We start from the raw sequence: 16,590 nt of genomic DNA on the forward strand, positions 1-16,590 counted from the left end.
TCCCACCCTCCCCATCCGAACGCACTATGGGATGGTCCCCGGCCTCTCCGCACCTCCCCCAGCACCCATGCACGGCACCCCCGACCCGATCGCACGCACGCAAAAAAATGCCAGCTTGGCACTACCAGGCTGGCACCCGACAGTGCCAAGGCCCCATCTTGCCCAATGGGCATGCAGCTGGGGGGGGGGCCTCCGATCCCTTGGGAGATCCGTCTGGCCCCCGGCTCCTTTTTCGGCGCAGGGTAGCTGTTGGATCGCGCCCGCGGTCGGACCTGCTGAGATTGTCCAGCATTTTCTGTGAATTTATTTTAACATCCTTCGCTCTGCGACCTGCAGCTCTTGAATGCCTTTGTTATATAACTGTACACCTGTAGCTGACATAAATGGAGGGACGGTCGGATCGGAGTTACTCAGCCTGGAAACATGAGGGAACTAATGACAACTGAGAAGTGAGTTGGAATCTAATTGAAGGGTTCATTTACATTATATCAGATTGCTGAAAATTACTGAAGAATATAATCTGATCAAGGCTAATGCTAAGCCAAAAACTCCAAAAATTGATTTCTAATTGATCAAAAAGTCTGAAGATTATTGCCTCGTGATCACTCTCAGGGATCCATTACACAGTGTGGCACAAAGTGTCAAGTTGATTGGGGCGTTGTCTGACTTTGCTCGATGCGCGATTCCGAGAGCCACTGGCACCTCAAGGATAAGGACAACGACATCCTCACTACAGAACAAACCTTTGAGATCATCAGAACAGAGACAAAGCAGGGCAGAGAGGCCAAGGTGGTTGTGTAGAACGAGGGGGGTGGGGGGGGGGGGGGGGGGGGGGAGAAAGGAAGAGAGAAGAAATGGGAAATAAGACGGGAGGAGCGATGAGTGAGTGAGGAGGAGACAGAAGACTTGAAAGAGGAGAGAGAAAGAAAGTGAGATGGAGAAGAGAAGAAAGGAAAGAATTAGGGGAGAAGGAAGAAAGGTCAGATTAGATAAGGGAGTAGGAGGTATGCGACTGAGGAGGTGGATTTGGGGTTTTGGTGACCCTGATTTTCGATTTACCGTGCATAACATGCAAGGAGTCTGCACAGGACCAACACCTCAATACAACTGAATGTAAAATGGAACAACTCACTCACCAGCATTTGCATTTCCTGCTCCCGGATGCGCTCCTCCCTCTGTCGCCGGTGATAATCCAGGAGTTCATCCTCGTTGTCACTGATTTCGGAGATACTGTTCTTCCGCTGCCGAGCCATCGGGGCCCTCTCATCTCCAGCCATCTTCCTCTGCATCCTTGGGCTTTGTAGCGGTGTTGGCACAGACAGAGAGGTCAAACTCTGGGCCGGGGTCAGGCTGTTCCCGTAGGCTTTCCTGGGGAGGTCAGTGGTCAGCAAGGTTGGGGAAGGGCTGCGATCCCGGACTCTCCTTCCAGTGCTCAACATCCCAGGCATACTCTGGGATGAGAAATCTTCGTTCCTCTCAGACGAACCCGATGAATGTTTGCGGCGAAACCTCGGACTATCCAACGCTTCCTTGGCGAGTTTCATCTGGGGGGAAGGAGTCTCGTGTCGTGTTGTATCCCGAGGGCCCCTGCCGTGTGGTGAAGTAGGCAGATTTGAGAATGCAGAATGTGGTACAACCCTCCTGGGCATGGATGGACTTAATGGAGGCAACTCTCTCATGCTTTCTAAGCTCCTTCGACCCAATCTGGGACTCTCTGGTGGCTGAAGGTTTCTTGGATGCAACTGGATAGGTTGATTTACATGGACGAGTCCTAGGCTCTCCACAGGTTGGAAGCCCCTCGGGGACAACTGTCTTGATGGGCTTGAAGTGATGGATCGATCAATAGGAGTCTCCTTACTTTCCTTAAAAGGACTCGAAGGCCGTTCCTGAAGAGAAGTTGCTTTGGATCTTGGACTAGAAGGTGGATGAAACTTGGATCCAAGCCTAGGACTGCTGGGAACTGTGAGAACCGGAACTCTGGGGCTCCCACTGCTGGGACTAATGGATACCGATGGAACATTGTGACTTTGATGGAAAAACTTTGGACTTTCTGACACTTTCCTGGTCTCGGGAAGGACCGCTGCGGTGAAACCATCAAGCGGAAAACCTCTCCGGTTAGCGGTTGGACTGGGTGGAGTTTCGTGCACATTGCCTGCGTTCCTGTGAGCACGTGGGCTCTCTGGCATTCGCTGCGGCCCTGCACCCAGCCCATTGCATTTGCTCAGGTCCACGCCGACTCCACTGTAGATTGGCACTGGCCTCAGGGACGGGGGCTGCACAGTGTGGTTATAACTTGAAGATCTGATAGGCACAGTTGGAGGTACAATGGGTCCTTGCTCCTGACTGCCGGGCGAGTGGCTCGTGTAGCTGCTACTGCTGGCGGCAGAGGGGGAGGTCAGGGGTGAGAAAGGGGGGGACATGTTGTCATAACTTGAACCCAGCGACATGGCACCAGGACTCAGGGGAGGTGACACGAGGTACCTGCCGCCCCCATTGACCAGCGGAGACAAAGGCGACTGAGCATTAGTTGTCTGCTTTTTACCAGGGGATGTGGCATCCTCCATCACCAAGGAGTCCATAATATCTTGTAGATCTTTCTCGATGGAGCTGACCAATGAGCTATGAGTGACTTGAGGCCTTGCCAGCTGATTGCTTGAAGCTTCATTAAGCGGAGTTTGGTGGTTGCCATTTACCAGATTAGTTGAATCTAGAGGAAGGTGGAAAAGGAGCAGAGTTAGTCACTATTTAACATTCCAAATAAGCCAAGGTACAGCAACCAGGCTACAATGCTGAGCTTGGGAAATGGAGCTGTGGATTACCTGATCTATCCCTTTGGGACCATAGCTCAGGTATTCCTTGTTTGAGAAACAGCAAATCCAGGCCAGAGTAAACTTTGGGCTCCAGGTGTAAAGCAATTTTCAACATTAAAGCCATGACTTAAATAAATGTCTCTTTCTTTTTGAACAACAGGTTTGGATTTGTAAAAGAGTGACTATTTATAGTACCACATTTAGATCATGATACACACACACATATATATATAATATATATATATATATATATATATATACAGTATATATATGATATGTATAATGTATTATGCTGAACCTGACATTTACTTATGGATTATTAACAATATATTCCAGGGAAAGGACTCCCTTAAAGCAATGTTTGTTTTTGCCAGCGTCGTCTTCTGGCTTACAACAACAACTTGCATTTATATAGCACTTTTAATGCAGTAAAATGTCCTGAAGCACTTCACAGGGTGTGATCAGACAGAAATTGACATCAGCCCAGGAAAGGAGATATTAAGCGAGGTGATTAAAAGGTTGGCCAGAGAGCCAGATGTTAAAGAGGAACTTCACGGTGAAGAGAGAGGTAAGGAGCTGAAAGAGTTTAAGGAGGATTCTGTTGTGTTCTGCTGCTTCAGATAACACTGGCTGCTACTTGATGCAGTCTTAACTAAAGGATGCCCCAAACTCTGAAATGAGTTCAACGTGTTTATTGAACTATTAACACAGTTCTCGGGCAAAATTCTCTGACCCCCAGCAGGGTCGGAGAATCGCCTGGGGCTGCCGAAAATCCTGCCACCGCCGTGGCAGAGATTCTCCGCCACCCGGGAAGTGGCGGCGGCAGGAATCTCGCCACTCAGATCGGAGAGGCCCCTGCGGGTGATTCTCCGGCCCGGATAGGTCGAAGTCCCGCCGCTGGGATGCCTCTCCCGCCGCCGAGGTTTGAACCACCTCTGTAACGGCGGGATCAGCGGTGCGAGCGGGCCTCCGGGGTCCTGGGGGGGCGGGGGGCGATCGGACCCCGGGGGGGTGCCCCCACGGTGGCCAGGCCCGCGATCGGGGCCCCCCGCTCAGACTCCGGGCCAGTGCCCTGGGTGCACTATTTCTCTTCCGCGGCCGCCACGCCTCCGCCTTGGCGGAAGCGGAAGAGAAACCCACATCGCGCATGCGCCGATGGTGACGTCAGCACCGGCGCATGCGCTGACCGGCGAAAGCCTTTCGGCCAGCCCCGCTGCCGGGGGCGCCGGTTTTTTGCGCCAGTCTTCTGGTGCCAACCGCTCCGGCGCGGGGCTGGCCCCCAAAGGTGCGGAGAATTCCCCACCTTTGGGGAGGCCCGACCCCTGGGTGGTTGGCGCCACTCCCCTACACCGGGACCCTCCGTCACGCCGGGTAGGGGAGAATCCCGCCCCTCAAATGAGTTTGACTCTCTGCTAATCTAACTGTAGTAACTCAGTCTAACTGTACCAGCTTGCTCTAAGCCACGTGCTGGGGTGTGATGCTGCTGATCAACCCTGTCTAACTCTCTAGATGCCTGTCTGTGGAAAGAGGCAGGGTGTGAGTGCCTCATCCATTTTATAGTGTCTGGACGCGATTCTCCGCTCCCCAGGCCGGGTGGGAGAATCGCGGGAGGGCCGCTCTGGCACCCCCCGCGATTCTCCCTCCCCAAAATGGCGTGTCACGTTTTGCGACACGCCGCCCGGAGAATCGCAGGCCGCAGTTTTTCTCAGCGACCCGCGATTCACCGGCCCGGATGGGCCGAGCGGCCTGACGTTCCCGACCTGTTCACGCCGGCGGCAATCACACCTGGTCGCTGCCGGTGTGAACAGCGCGCGACAGGTAAGTTTGGGGTCTGTGGGAGGCAGAGAGGGGATCGAGCACCACAGCCGTGTTCGGGAGGGGACTGGCCCGCGATCGGTGCCCACCGATCATCGGACCGGCGTCTCCAAGAGACACACTCTTTCCTCTCCGCCGCCCCGCAAGATCAAGCCGCCACATCTTGCGGGGTACCGGAGGGGAAGACGGCAACCGCGCATGCACGGCTGATGTCACTAAGGTGCCGGCGGCCACGTCATTATCGGCGCGCTGCCTTGATGCCAGCGCCAAGGCCCGGCGGCCGAGTTCCCCGCAACGCCGCTCCTAGCCCCCTGGGGGCGGGGGGGGGGGGGGAATAGGGGGCGAGGAGCGGCCTCCGACGCCATCGTGAAACACTCCGGGTTTCACGCCGCGTCGGCCGTTGCGGAGAATCGCGCCCTTTATGTCATGCCCCCTTGTGGTGATACCACCTCTGAGTGTTCTGACTTCCCATTGGTTGTGTCCTATTCTGAGTTTTCATTGGTTGCATGTTTGCATATCATGACAGATTCTAGTGTGAGCCAAAGAGATCCAACATCCTCCACCTGCTCCTCCTTCTCCTCATCGGCTGCCTCGAGTGTGTTCGGACATTGGTGGGAGGAATGTTACATCCCGCACGGGACGTACGGGGTGGGAATGATTAACTTCTCCGTGGTTCTTGGGCTGTACGCGCTCCCCCGCTGAGGGGCGGGTAACTCCATTCAGCTACACATCAAAGGTCGGCCAGTAAGTCACCGACTAAGGAGAGACCCAGTAGGGATCTAGCAGGAGTTGTATGTAACTTAACTGTAAATAAACCAAAGTTCTATCGTTGTACTCAGGGTGGACTCCCCGTGACCTTACTAAATTGGGCTCACTGTTCTGTGATTTCTTTAATCTAATTTTCCTGGGCTGGTTCGCATATCGTTCCACAGGACTCTGGGACATGACCACACATCGTCCCATGGGACTCTGGGACATGACCACACATCGTCCCATGGGACTCTGGGACAGTTCCACACATTGCCCCATGGGACAGGACCACACATTGCCCCATGGGACAGGACCACACATTGCCACATGGGACACTGGGACAGGCTCACGCATTGCCCCATGGGACAGGACCACACATTGCCACATGGGACAGGCTCACGCATTGCCCCATGGGACTCTGGGACAGGCTCACGCATTGCCCCACGGGACTCTGGGACATGACCACGCATTGCCCCATGGGACTCTGGGACAGGCGCACGCATTGCCCCATGGGACTCTGGGACAGGCTCACACATTGCCCCATGGGACTCTGGGACATGCTCACACATTGCTCCATGGGACTCTGGGACAGGCTCACGCATTGCCCCATGGGACTCTGGGACAGGCTCACGCATTGCCCCATGGGACTCTGGGACAGGCTCACGCATTGCCCCATGGGACTCTGGGACAGGCTCACGCATTGCCCCATGGGACTCTGGGACAGGCTCATGCATTGCCCCATGGGACTCTGGGACAGGCTCACGCATTGCCCCATGGGACTCTGGGACAGGCTCACGCATTGCCCCATGGGACTCTGGGACAGGCTCCCGCATTGCCCCATGGGACCTTGCCACCAGCAATAACCTGCATTTATGCAGCACCCTTAAAGCAATAAGATATCCCAAGGGGCTTTAATAGGTGTAGTATTAAACAAAATCTGACACAGTCACAAAGGGAGATATTAGGGCAGGAGATCAAATGTTTGGCCAAATTTTTTATTGAGTGTCTGAAATGGGGAAAGAAATGTAGTGAGGCCTGGGGGGAGGAAATTACAGAGCTTAGGACCCAGGCAGCTGAATGCATGGCTGACAGTGCAGCTATTAAAACCCGGGATAGACAGAAGGTTAGAATTGGAGGAGTGCAGAGATCTAAGAGGGTTGTCAGGCTGGAGGAGGTTACAGAGAAAGGCTGGGATGAGGCCATGCATGGAGTTGAACAAGAGGAAATGGAGACGTTGCTGTACTGAAAGGCAGAACTTAGGTCCAATAACACAGGAGTAAGAGGGAAACAGGATGGTGTGAGTTAGAATGTAGGGAGCAGAATTTTTGGGGGACAACCCAGGTGAGGTCCAGGATAGTTGAGCCTGGAGGAAAGCGAAGACTGGTGGAGATTTTCAGTGCAGAAGGACCATTGCAGTGGAGGGTGGAACAATATTTCACAGCTGGATGAAGAAGATGCTACATCAACCCCCGTCCCTCCAGTACCTCCTTATCCAATCCAGTTTACAACTGCTCAATGATCGATTCCAGACTATTCACACCGTTTCAGTGAAGTTCCTTTACTATCTGACTTACATTAATTTCCAAGATGAACAACTGTTCTTTATCAAGTGAAGTATTCAGGAATGCCTCTATCTCGGCCAGTACATATTTTGGATGCTCTAACATTTTCAACACTCACACATTTTTGGGGGTAATCAATGAACAGAAAATAAGAATCAAACAGCGCAATTTTCCTAAAATGTGGCAAAGTGTCAGGTTCTGACTGACACCGGTGAAAGTACCAGGGGCTCGATTTAACAGAAATGAAACATAGTCCCGTGACGAGCACCTTTAACTGGGTCTTTCCTGGCAGGCAGTACCGAGAACGACCCTGCTATCATTTCAGTCGGTCCCATTTCCTGCTTGAACGAGCTCCGCTAAGTAGCACCCAATTCCCAAACCCCCAATGCCCCAACTCAACTATAAAGGGGTCATCGAGCCCCCCCGCACCCCATCTCATAAGGGAAGGGCAGCCCCTCCAACCCAGATCCGATTCCGACGCAGGCAAAATGCCACCTGGACACCTTGACATTGCCAACTTGGCACTGCCTCTGCCAGCCTGGCAGTGCCACCTGGACACCCTGCCCAGAGCCCCGCTACCCAGAGGGAACGCTTGGGAGGCCTCCCACCCCACCCCAGTGCCGGTGCGCCTGGTCCATGTTTGTGGAGACCTAACTATCGGCTAACTGCCGATCACTCGGGGTCTCTGAGGTGCAGGGGTTAGATCCCAATATCGGTGCAGACTCAATGGGCCGAATGGCCTCCTTCTGCACTGCAATGATTCTATTATTCTATGAACATGACACATGTGAGAGCTTTCTGTGCGCAAATTCGCAGCTACGATTCCTAAATTATCGTAGTTGCCACACTCGAAGACTTCATCAATGGCTGTAAACGTCAGAGGTTAAAAAAAAGAAAGATGTACATTTAATTGTCCTTTTCATGACTCCCAGGCAGCACTGAGTGCTTTACCGTCAGTGAAGCCTCCTGTAGTGTAATCACTTCCCTAATTCAGGAAAGGCACTGCAGAAACGCAAGTCTTTCTTTTCAAAACCATCGGCCCTTTAAATTTCGCCACTTCAGCTGGGAACGGGAAGATCTAGAATTAAAATCACAATTACTCATTTTCTGCTGCTTTAACTCCAGTTTATTGTTGGGCTGATGAAGCCCAGTGGATTTGGCCCAGATTAAAAGAGCACGGATTAAACCCTGTACAATTCAGATGACACAGGACAACAGGCAGAGTCTGTACAACAGAGAATAGGTGTGGCCAACAAGCACATGGGTAAATAACACAGCTCAAAAACCTCTCACTTTCATTACAAAACCCTCTTATATATCTTTCAAAGTCCAGGGAATAAGATCTGAGTGCGTACAACATTACCCTGAACATGGTACCAAGCAAAACACTGTCCACCTTATCAATTCCTGTCTTCCGAGCAAAAGGGTCTCTCAAGTTGAGCATCAAAACATACTCCCTGGGTAGCTTATTAAATCAGTTCAAATTATTGTAGAGTAATAATCTGCTTCAAGAAAACAGCAGCAGCCCTTTAACTTACTTCATTCCTGCTCTGTGCGAAGGGAGATGGGTCTTTCCTTCGGCAGTCCCGTCGCTATTTAATTCCATCAATCTGACTCACCGCCTCGCCCGAGAACTGCAGCTCCTCACCAACCAGAGCCAGCCGGGACCAGAGTGGTCGTGGGAGGGTGCAGAGCGAGCGAGGTGCCGGCCCATCTCTTGCTTAAACAGCAATAGGCAGCTCCCCCAGGGGTGATATCACCAGCAAACAATTCTCTCTAAGCCACCGACCCAGCACTCCCCGCCCCCCCCGTCACCCCTCTGCCCCCTGCAGCCTTCGTCTCCCACCCCCCCCCCCCCCACCCCCCCACTGAAGGAGCAAGCTGAGGCAGCAGCTGCATGCACACATGCACGCAACAGAAGCAGGAAGCAAGCTGTTTCCATAGAAGTGTTTGCATGAGCAATCTTTCCCAGCCAGATTGAAAACACGCACTCAGTGTCTGTTTTTTTTTATATAAAAACCTGGTGCAGCACCTTGTTTGGACAAATCCACAGGGGTTGGGTTTAGATAAACCAAATTTAATTGTGGATGGCTCTTGTCAACTTCTAACACCGGGATAATAATCACAGGGTTTTACTCCCCCCAGCCCTGGTCACCTTCAACCCTCCGCTGTCACCGTTTCATTCCTGAAGGTATTAACCCCTTGCTGGCCACTGGCCACCATACAACACACCTCGTCCATAAACGATCATTCTTCTCACATGAAATCCGGACGGAATGATACAGAAGGGGACCATTCAGCCCATCAAAGCCTTTGGCTGCCCATTGAAAGGGTTATCCAATTATCCCACTCCCCCACCTTCCCCCAAAACCCCGCAGTTTAAAAAATAAATTTAGAGGGTCCAATATTTTTATCCAATTAAGGAGCAATTTAGCGTGGCCAATCCACCTAACCTGCACATTTTTTGGGTTGTGGGGGTGAGACCCACGCAGACACGGGAGAATGTGCAAATTCCACACGTCAAAACCCTGCAATTAATTTTCTTTTCCAGTATTTAGCCAATTCAATTCTGAAAGTTACAACAGAATCTGCTTCCATGTCGGCAACGAATGCACTCTGGACAGTAATAAACCACAGTATTAGAAACTAAATTCTCTTCACCTCCCCTCTGATTATTAGCCCATGATCTGAAAATCACAGGCCGTTTGGATCCACCATTCTCCTGCCAGTGGAAACAATTTGTCTGCATTTACCCGGTCAATACCCTTCATAATTTTGAACACTATTCAATCTCCTCTTAACCTTTACTGCCGTAAGGAGAACAATCCCAGTTTCTTGAGTCGCTCTGCATAATTGAAACAATTCTCTCCTCGTGCCTGGAACTATTCTGGTAAGTCTTCTATACAGAGGAGACTTTGACATCCAGCACGGAACTGGACAGCTGAGAGCTGGTGTCGTATTCCTCTAAAGGATATCAGTATGACATCAATAGGAAGGAAATGTGTCATGTGGTCCAGTCTTAATTTCACTTTTGTTTTGAGCAGAGCACATAAACACACAGCTCGGGCGCCTTCAAGCCTTATACCTGTACACAACTGTTTTTCATTTTGTTAGTCTTAATAAATTAACCCACAATATATTTACCCAATCCCTTATGAGCGATTGGTGCCTTGTATCTTGTAGAGTAAATAAGCCCAATAAATAATATATTTGAAAAAAAATAAAATTAGAGTACCCAATTATTTTGTTCCAATTAAGGGGCAATTTAGAGTGGCCAAGCCACCTAACTTGCACATCCTTTTGGGTTGTGGGGGTGAAACCCACGCAGACACGGGGGAGAATGTGCAAACTCCACATGGACAGTGACCCAGGGCCAGGATTTGAACCCGGGTCCTCAGCGCCGTGAGGCAGCAGTACTAACCATTGTGCCACCGCACCGCCCACCCCAATAAATATTATATTAACACAATAAAGGCAAACCCGTGATATGTAACGGTCCTTATTTTAAATTCTCAATCTTATGTTCAAATCGCTCCATGATCTCATCCCTTCCTATCTCTGTAATCTCCTCCAGCCCTACAACTGTCCAAGATATCTGCACTCCTCCAATCCTGGCCTCCAGCATATCTCCAATTTTGATCACTCATCATTGGCGGTCTGTCTTCGAGCTGTGTGGTGATATGACTAGGAGGTTTACGGTACCTATCTGCCATTGGTGCAGAATCCTCGCTGCCCATTGGCTCAGGCCGGTCATGTGCCTCTCGGCTGGTTGGTTGAGACTAGTCATGTGACTGCTCACCGATTGGCCGGGAGGTTAGTAGTCCCGCCTACAAGGCGGGGTATAAGAACCCGTAGGACCCGGCAGACGGCCTTTCTGTGTAAGTCGACTGCCGGGCACACAACTAGTCTATTAAAGCCGAATGTTGGATCTTCATCTCGACTCGTGTCCAATTGATGGTATATCAAGCAGCCAAGCCCTAAGGCTCCATAATTCCATCTCTAAACCATTCCATCTCTCTCCTCTTTTACGATGCTACTTGCATATCTCTTTGACTGAGCTTTTAGCCACTTGTCCTCATATCTTATTATTATTATCTCCTTATAACACTCCTTGTGACATTTTATCACGTTTAAGGCACTATCTCAATGCAAACCATTGTGATGTTCAACACAACCCCTTGCTTTGCATTCCATCTCTCAATTTGCAAAGTCCAGGATCACAAACCAGCCAGCTGTCACCCGCTGCTGCCCGAGAATCAGGACATTCTCCATGACTTGAACACAAAACTCAAAGCTGACAATCCAGTGCAGGACTGAATGAGTGCAGCACTGTCAGAGGTGTCATCTTTCAGATCAAATGTTAAACCAAGGCCTGTTTTACCCTCTGAGGTAGATGGAAAGTATCTCATCGCACTACTTTGAAGAAGAGGACAGTAAGAAGTCTTACAACACCAGGTTAAAGTGCAACAGGTTTGTTTCAAACACGAGCTTTCGGAGCACTGCTCCTTCCTCAGGTGAATGGAGAGGTCTTTAACCTGGTGTTGTAAGACTTCTTACTGTGCTCACCCCAGTCCAACGCCAGCATCTCCACATGATTGAAGAAGACTGTCTATCTCACTGCTATAAAACCATAAGACATAGGAGCAGAATTGGCCATTCAGCCCTCTGAGTCTGCTCATGGCTGATCTGATATAATCCTCAAATCCACTTTCCTGCCTTATCCTCATAACCCTTGATTCTCTCACTGATTAAAAATCTGTCCATCTGACCCTTGAACATACTTAATGACCCGGCCTCTACAGCTCTCTGCGGTAAAGAATTCTACAGATTCACTACCCTGACATAATAATTCCTCCTCATCTCTGAATGGTCGACCCCTCACTCTGAAATGATGCCCTCTGGTCCTGGACTCTCCCACAAGAGGAAACAACCTCTCAGCATCGACCCTGTCAAACCCCCTGAGAATCCGATATGTCTCAATAAGGTCACCTCTCGTTCTTCTAAACTCCAATGAGGACAGGCGCAATCTACTCAACCTCTCCTCATTAAAGAAATCCCTCCATACCCGGAATCAACCTAGTGAACCTTCTCTGGACTGCCTCCAATGCCTGGAAAGCTTTCCTTAGATAAGGGAACCGTTCACAGTTTTCCAAGTGTGGTCTAACCAGTGTCTTGTGTAGTTTCAGCCGGACTTTTACAAATGTCTTTACCAAAGCCAAACTTCTTGTTCAGAAGACTCTGGTTGGTTGCAGATATAGTTTTATTGTCCGCTGTAATAGGCACGTTTTCTCACAACATATATGTAAAGCAATGTAGAACAATGTGGAACAATGCTTTATACGGAGCACAGGCTCCTAAGCTTTACCCGATTATCAGAGTTCAACTTGTCATTACTTCCTCAAACGGGCAGAGGGGGCAACTGCTCGCTCCTATTTTCTGGCATTCATTCGGAATGGCAGAACTTAGGTCAGGCCGAACTCGTCTCAGCAACGGGATTCACACTGAAGGTAGCCTTCGAGCGCTGCACATAACGGCAGAAACTTCACTTTCACTGTCTTCTGACTGAGATCCAAAATGACTGGCCGGCATGAGGCATGGGGGGGGGGGGGGGGGGGGGGGGGGGGGGGGGGGGGGGCACTGTCGCTTCACACTCCAGGGTCCCTGGTTCGGTTCCCGGCTGGGGTCACTGTCTGTGCGGAGTCTGCACGTTCTCCCCGTGTGTGCGTGGGTTTCCTCCGGGTGCTCCAATTTCCTCCCACAGCCCAAAGATGTGCGGGTTAGGTGGCTTGGCCAAGCTAAATTGCCCCTTAAGTGTTCAAAAAAGGTTGGTTGGGGCGACTGGGTTATGGGGATAGGGTGGAGGTGTGGGCTTAGTGCTATTTCCCAGGGCTGGTGCAGGCTCGATGGGCTGAATGGCCTCCTTCTGCACTGTAAATTGTATGAATCTATGAGTCCTCCTGAGATTTTTCAACAGAAGGCAAGGAAGGATCGCTGTAATATCATTTCAAATCCTCAGTTGTACAATAAATTAATTTTACACAACCGACATATGAACAGGTTTAATGTAAACCAGTCCTGTGTAAGGGGGACTGGGGGAACCAATTTCTAATTATCCTTCCCAGTCCGGACTCAGCCACAGTGGAGACCCAAGAATAAATCCCACCTTGGACAGCGAATTTCAATACAATGTCTCAAATCTGGCCCTTTTTCCCGTACCAGCCTTCCCAAACAGGCGCCGGAATGTGGCGACTAGGGGCTTTTCACAGTAACCTCATTTGAAGCCTACTTGTGACAATAAGCGATTTCCATTTCATTTTTAGATTATGCCATAAATCTATTGTAATTGAACACAATTTTTTTTTAAGTGACTAGCCTGGGCAATTCGACCTGGCACTGCATCAGTTTAGTGTGGCACCAGATTGTTTATCCACTTCACCTCTCACGCATCACTCTATTTCCGTGCTCCAACCGATCCTTGACCCCACCCAACATAGCTTGGTCCAAATTGCCGATGGCCTGAACCATTCCACAGGAGATCCGACAAGATCTGAAATCCCACACGGCCTCGGTCCCAAGGTTGCTGGTTTTGAGACACTGTAACCATATTAGATTAGCGCCCATTATACAAAATACCGGTGCTTACATCCATCCCCAAGACTATTTCTACCCAGGTTCCAAGCTCTGTCAACACTGTGATGGTATGATCGTTTTTTTGAGTCAGCGTTAGAGCGTAGGGAGGGGAGGGAAGGGTGGGGGAGAGGGGCGCGGAGTTGGTGATGTTTACTAAGCTTCATCAATGCCCTGGGCCAGGGAATGTGAGGGGGGATGGAGGTGGTAAATCAGCGAGGACAGCCTGCCTCAGATCCTGGTCTAATTACCCTCTGCTGGAATGTGGGTGTGAGGATAGGGATCAGCGTCTCCTGTGATTCATCCCAAACTGTCTGCAGTGGAAATGAGAAACGATGACTTCATTGAGATACAGGCAGCAGCTTCCACACCCCTGGGGCTGTTCCCTCAGCAAGAGAGTTAATGCCTTGGGGTCAAGAGGGGGGATACCTGATGGCGATGCAGTGCAAGAAAAGGCACAGTCATGGTGCACGGACGCAAGGGCAACAACAACCGCGTTATGTAACACCTTCAACACAGTGATAAAAATGCAAAGGCCTTCACAGAGGGATTATCAGGCCAATGTTAACATCAGGTCACATGGCCAAAGTTGTAGATTTTAAGGAGCATCGTGAAGGAGGAGAAAGAAGTGGAGAGGGCCTGAGTTTTGGGAGGGAGTTTAGAGATTTGGAACCAGGCAGCTGAAGGCATGGCATCCAATTTTGGAGTGATTAAAATGGGGGAAGCTTAAGATGTCAGAACTGGTGGAGTGTAGATACCTCAGAGTGTTGTAGGGCCGGACAGAGTCAGGGAAGGGACGGGGCCATGGAGGAATTTGAAAATAAGGATGAGAGTTTTGAAAATTCCTAATTTACCGGTAGGACCTCAATTGAAAAACAATCTACAAGTGCCGATCAATTCTACTCCCGACAGACCCCAACACGGTTATTAAACAAAGCCTTCCCACGTGTCATGACTCATGTCATGAATTTTCAGATCAACCCGAGTGTAGTGATATCATGGTTGTATTGTAATTAACCGACTGACCACTAGGAGTCTCATTCGTATCTCAGTGAATGTTAGAGTCAGGTGACCTCAGACTGACGAGGGAGATGGGAGAGAGGTCGCTTGTGCATGTTCATACTATTATTCATCTGTTGTTTTGTATATATTTGACCCACAGTTAATGTTAATAAATCATTTATAGCTTTAGCTACAAGTGTTCTTGTAATATAAATCAGGCCATCCGACAAGGACATTACACTGAGTGCCTTTGTTTAACATCACATCTGAAAGATGGCACCCCCAACATTGCAGCACTCCATCAGTACTAGTATTGGGCAGGCAGGGGGGGGGGGTTTGGCCTGGATTTTATGCTCATGCCTTTGGAGTGAGACTTGCGCCCGTCCACAACCTTCTGACTCACAGAGGGAGTGTGCTACCCAAAATTGAATGGTAACATAGCGGTAATGTTACTGGACTAGAAAGCCAGTGGCCTGGATTAACAATCTGATGACAGGAGTTCAAACCCTATCATGGCAGCTGGAAAAAAAATGTGAGCGTCAGTGTGACGGTAAAACAACCAGACTTTACTCATCTGATGCACTGATGTCCTTTAGCGAAGGAAATCTGCCGTCCTTCATCGGTCTGGCCTACAAGTGACTCCAGACCCACAGCAATGTGATTGACTCGTTACTACACTCCGAGATAGCCGAGCGGGATACTGAGTAATCAAAAAGGTGGCTCATGGCCAGCTTATCGACGGCAGTAAATCGTTGGTTTTCCAAGTGGATGCTCACATCGCAGGAATTAGGGGAAAATATTGAAGCACAGCTGACACTGTTCTCCGTCAGTCACTGCTGAGGGTTTCAGGGGAGGCACGTTAGCAAGTGGAGGTGAAGAAGCACCTTTACAGAGTGAACAATTTGTGATTCACGGTCATTCCGATTGATCGCATCATGTCCACACAGGGGATGACAAGATATTGGTAAGTTTGCATTCAGTACATTAGGTGGTCTTGTGGTGTAGCGGGCAGCATCGCTGCCTCTGAATCAGAAGCTTTAGGTTCGAGTCCCTGCCCTGGACTTGACGGCCATGGAAGTTGCGTTCATAACAAGGCCAAATGGGTTTGAGTGTCAACCTGCAAATCCTTCCCAACATGCCAATGGCTGGCGGTAAGAGTGGGAGAGACTCCTGGTCAGCCATACTTGATGAGGAATGGCGGCCCTCAAGCTATAATCCCCCTGGTGAGAGAATGGCAACCTGTTCCAGAAATAACTATGGAAACAGATAAAAGTCTGCTTCAGTATGCCGCCAAGTTTGGGAAGAGAATTGGAATTGGAATTCAATACATTGGAACGTTGTCTTTGTCAAGATATTTCAGATTCTGACTGAAGAACTCTAAATACTAATATGTCCTTGCAAGTGAAAGGATGTTATTGGGAATAAAAGGATTCCAGCCTCTGCCTATAAAGTTGGCTTTAGTTTATGAAACGTTACATAGTTTTGTCATTTTCTCATGAAGGGCCATTATTTTCAAATTTTTATTGAAACAAGTGATGCATTGTCAAAGGGAGGACTGAAAGCTGCAAATGGTGTCATATTGGAGAAGGAGCCTCACAGGGAAGACAGTGGAACACCAGTGGCAAGGGTTTTGGGGGGTTATTTGGGAGGCACAACAGAAATTCATCCCAAGGAGGAGGAAACATCCTAAGGGAAGGACAAGGCATCCATGGCTGACGAGGGTTGTCAAGGTCAGCATAAAGGCTAAAGGAAAAGCATACAAAGGTGGCGAGGAAATTGTGGAGGCATTAGTGATGATCTTTCAGGAATCACTGAAGGCAGGAAGGGTTCCAGAGGACTGGAAGGTAGCTAATTTAACACCACTGTTTAAGAAGGGAGGGAGGCAGGAGATGAGAAATTATAGGCCAGCTAGCCTGACTTCGGTCATTGGTAAGATTTTAGAGTCCGTTATTAAAGATGAGATCGCGAAGCACTTGGAAGTGCATGGTAAAATAGGACTGAGTCAGCACGGCTATGTCAAAGGG

At 49.8% G+C, this 16,590-nt stretch overlaps 1 protein-coding gene across 18 annotated transcripts in view; it reads right to left on the bottom strand.

The window, feature by feature from the left end:
• The window catches only part of phldb1b (pleckstrin homology-like domain, family B, member 1b), a 356,171-nt gene that overhangs the window by 145,373 nt on the left and 194,208 nt on the right, over positions 1–16,590 (bottom strand). For 17 of the 18 annotated variants that reach the window (XM_038779264.1, XM_038779278.1, XM_038779260.1 and 14 more), the window contains one exon: positions 1,137–2,707. In XM_038779264.1, coding sequence (XP_038635192.1) covers positions 1,137–2,707 — 1,571 coding nt within the window. Of the gene's footprint in view, positions 1–1,136; positions 2,708–8,475; positions 8,694–16,590 lie in introns of those variants that run through there. The other variant, XM_038779277.1, reaches the window with a different exon arrangement.

Source organism: Scyliorhinus canicula, chromosome 19 (assembly GCF_902713615.1).
Source record: "Scyliorhinus canicula chromosome 19, sScyCan1.1, whole genome shotgun sequence".
NCBI classification, from domain to species: domain Eukaryota; kingdom Metazoa; phylum Chordata; class Chondrichthyes; order Carcharhiniformes; family Scyliorhinidae; genus Scyliorhinus; species Scyliorhinus canicula.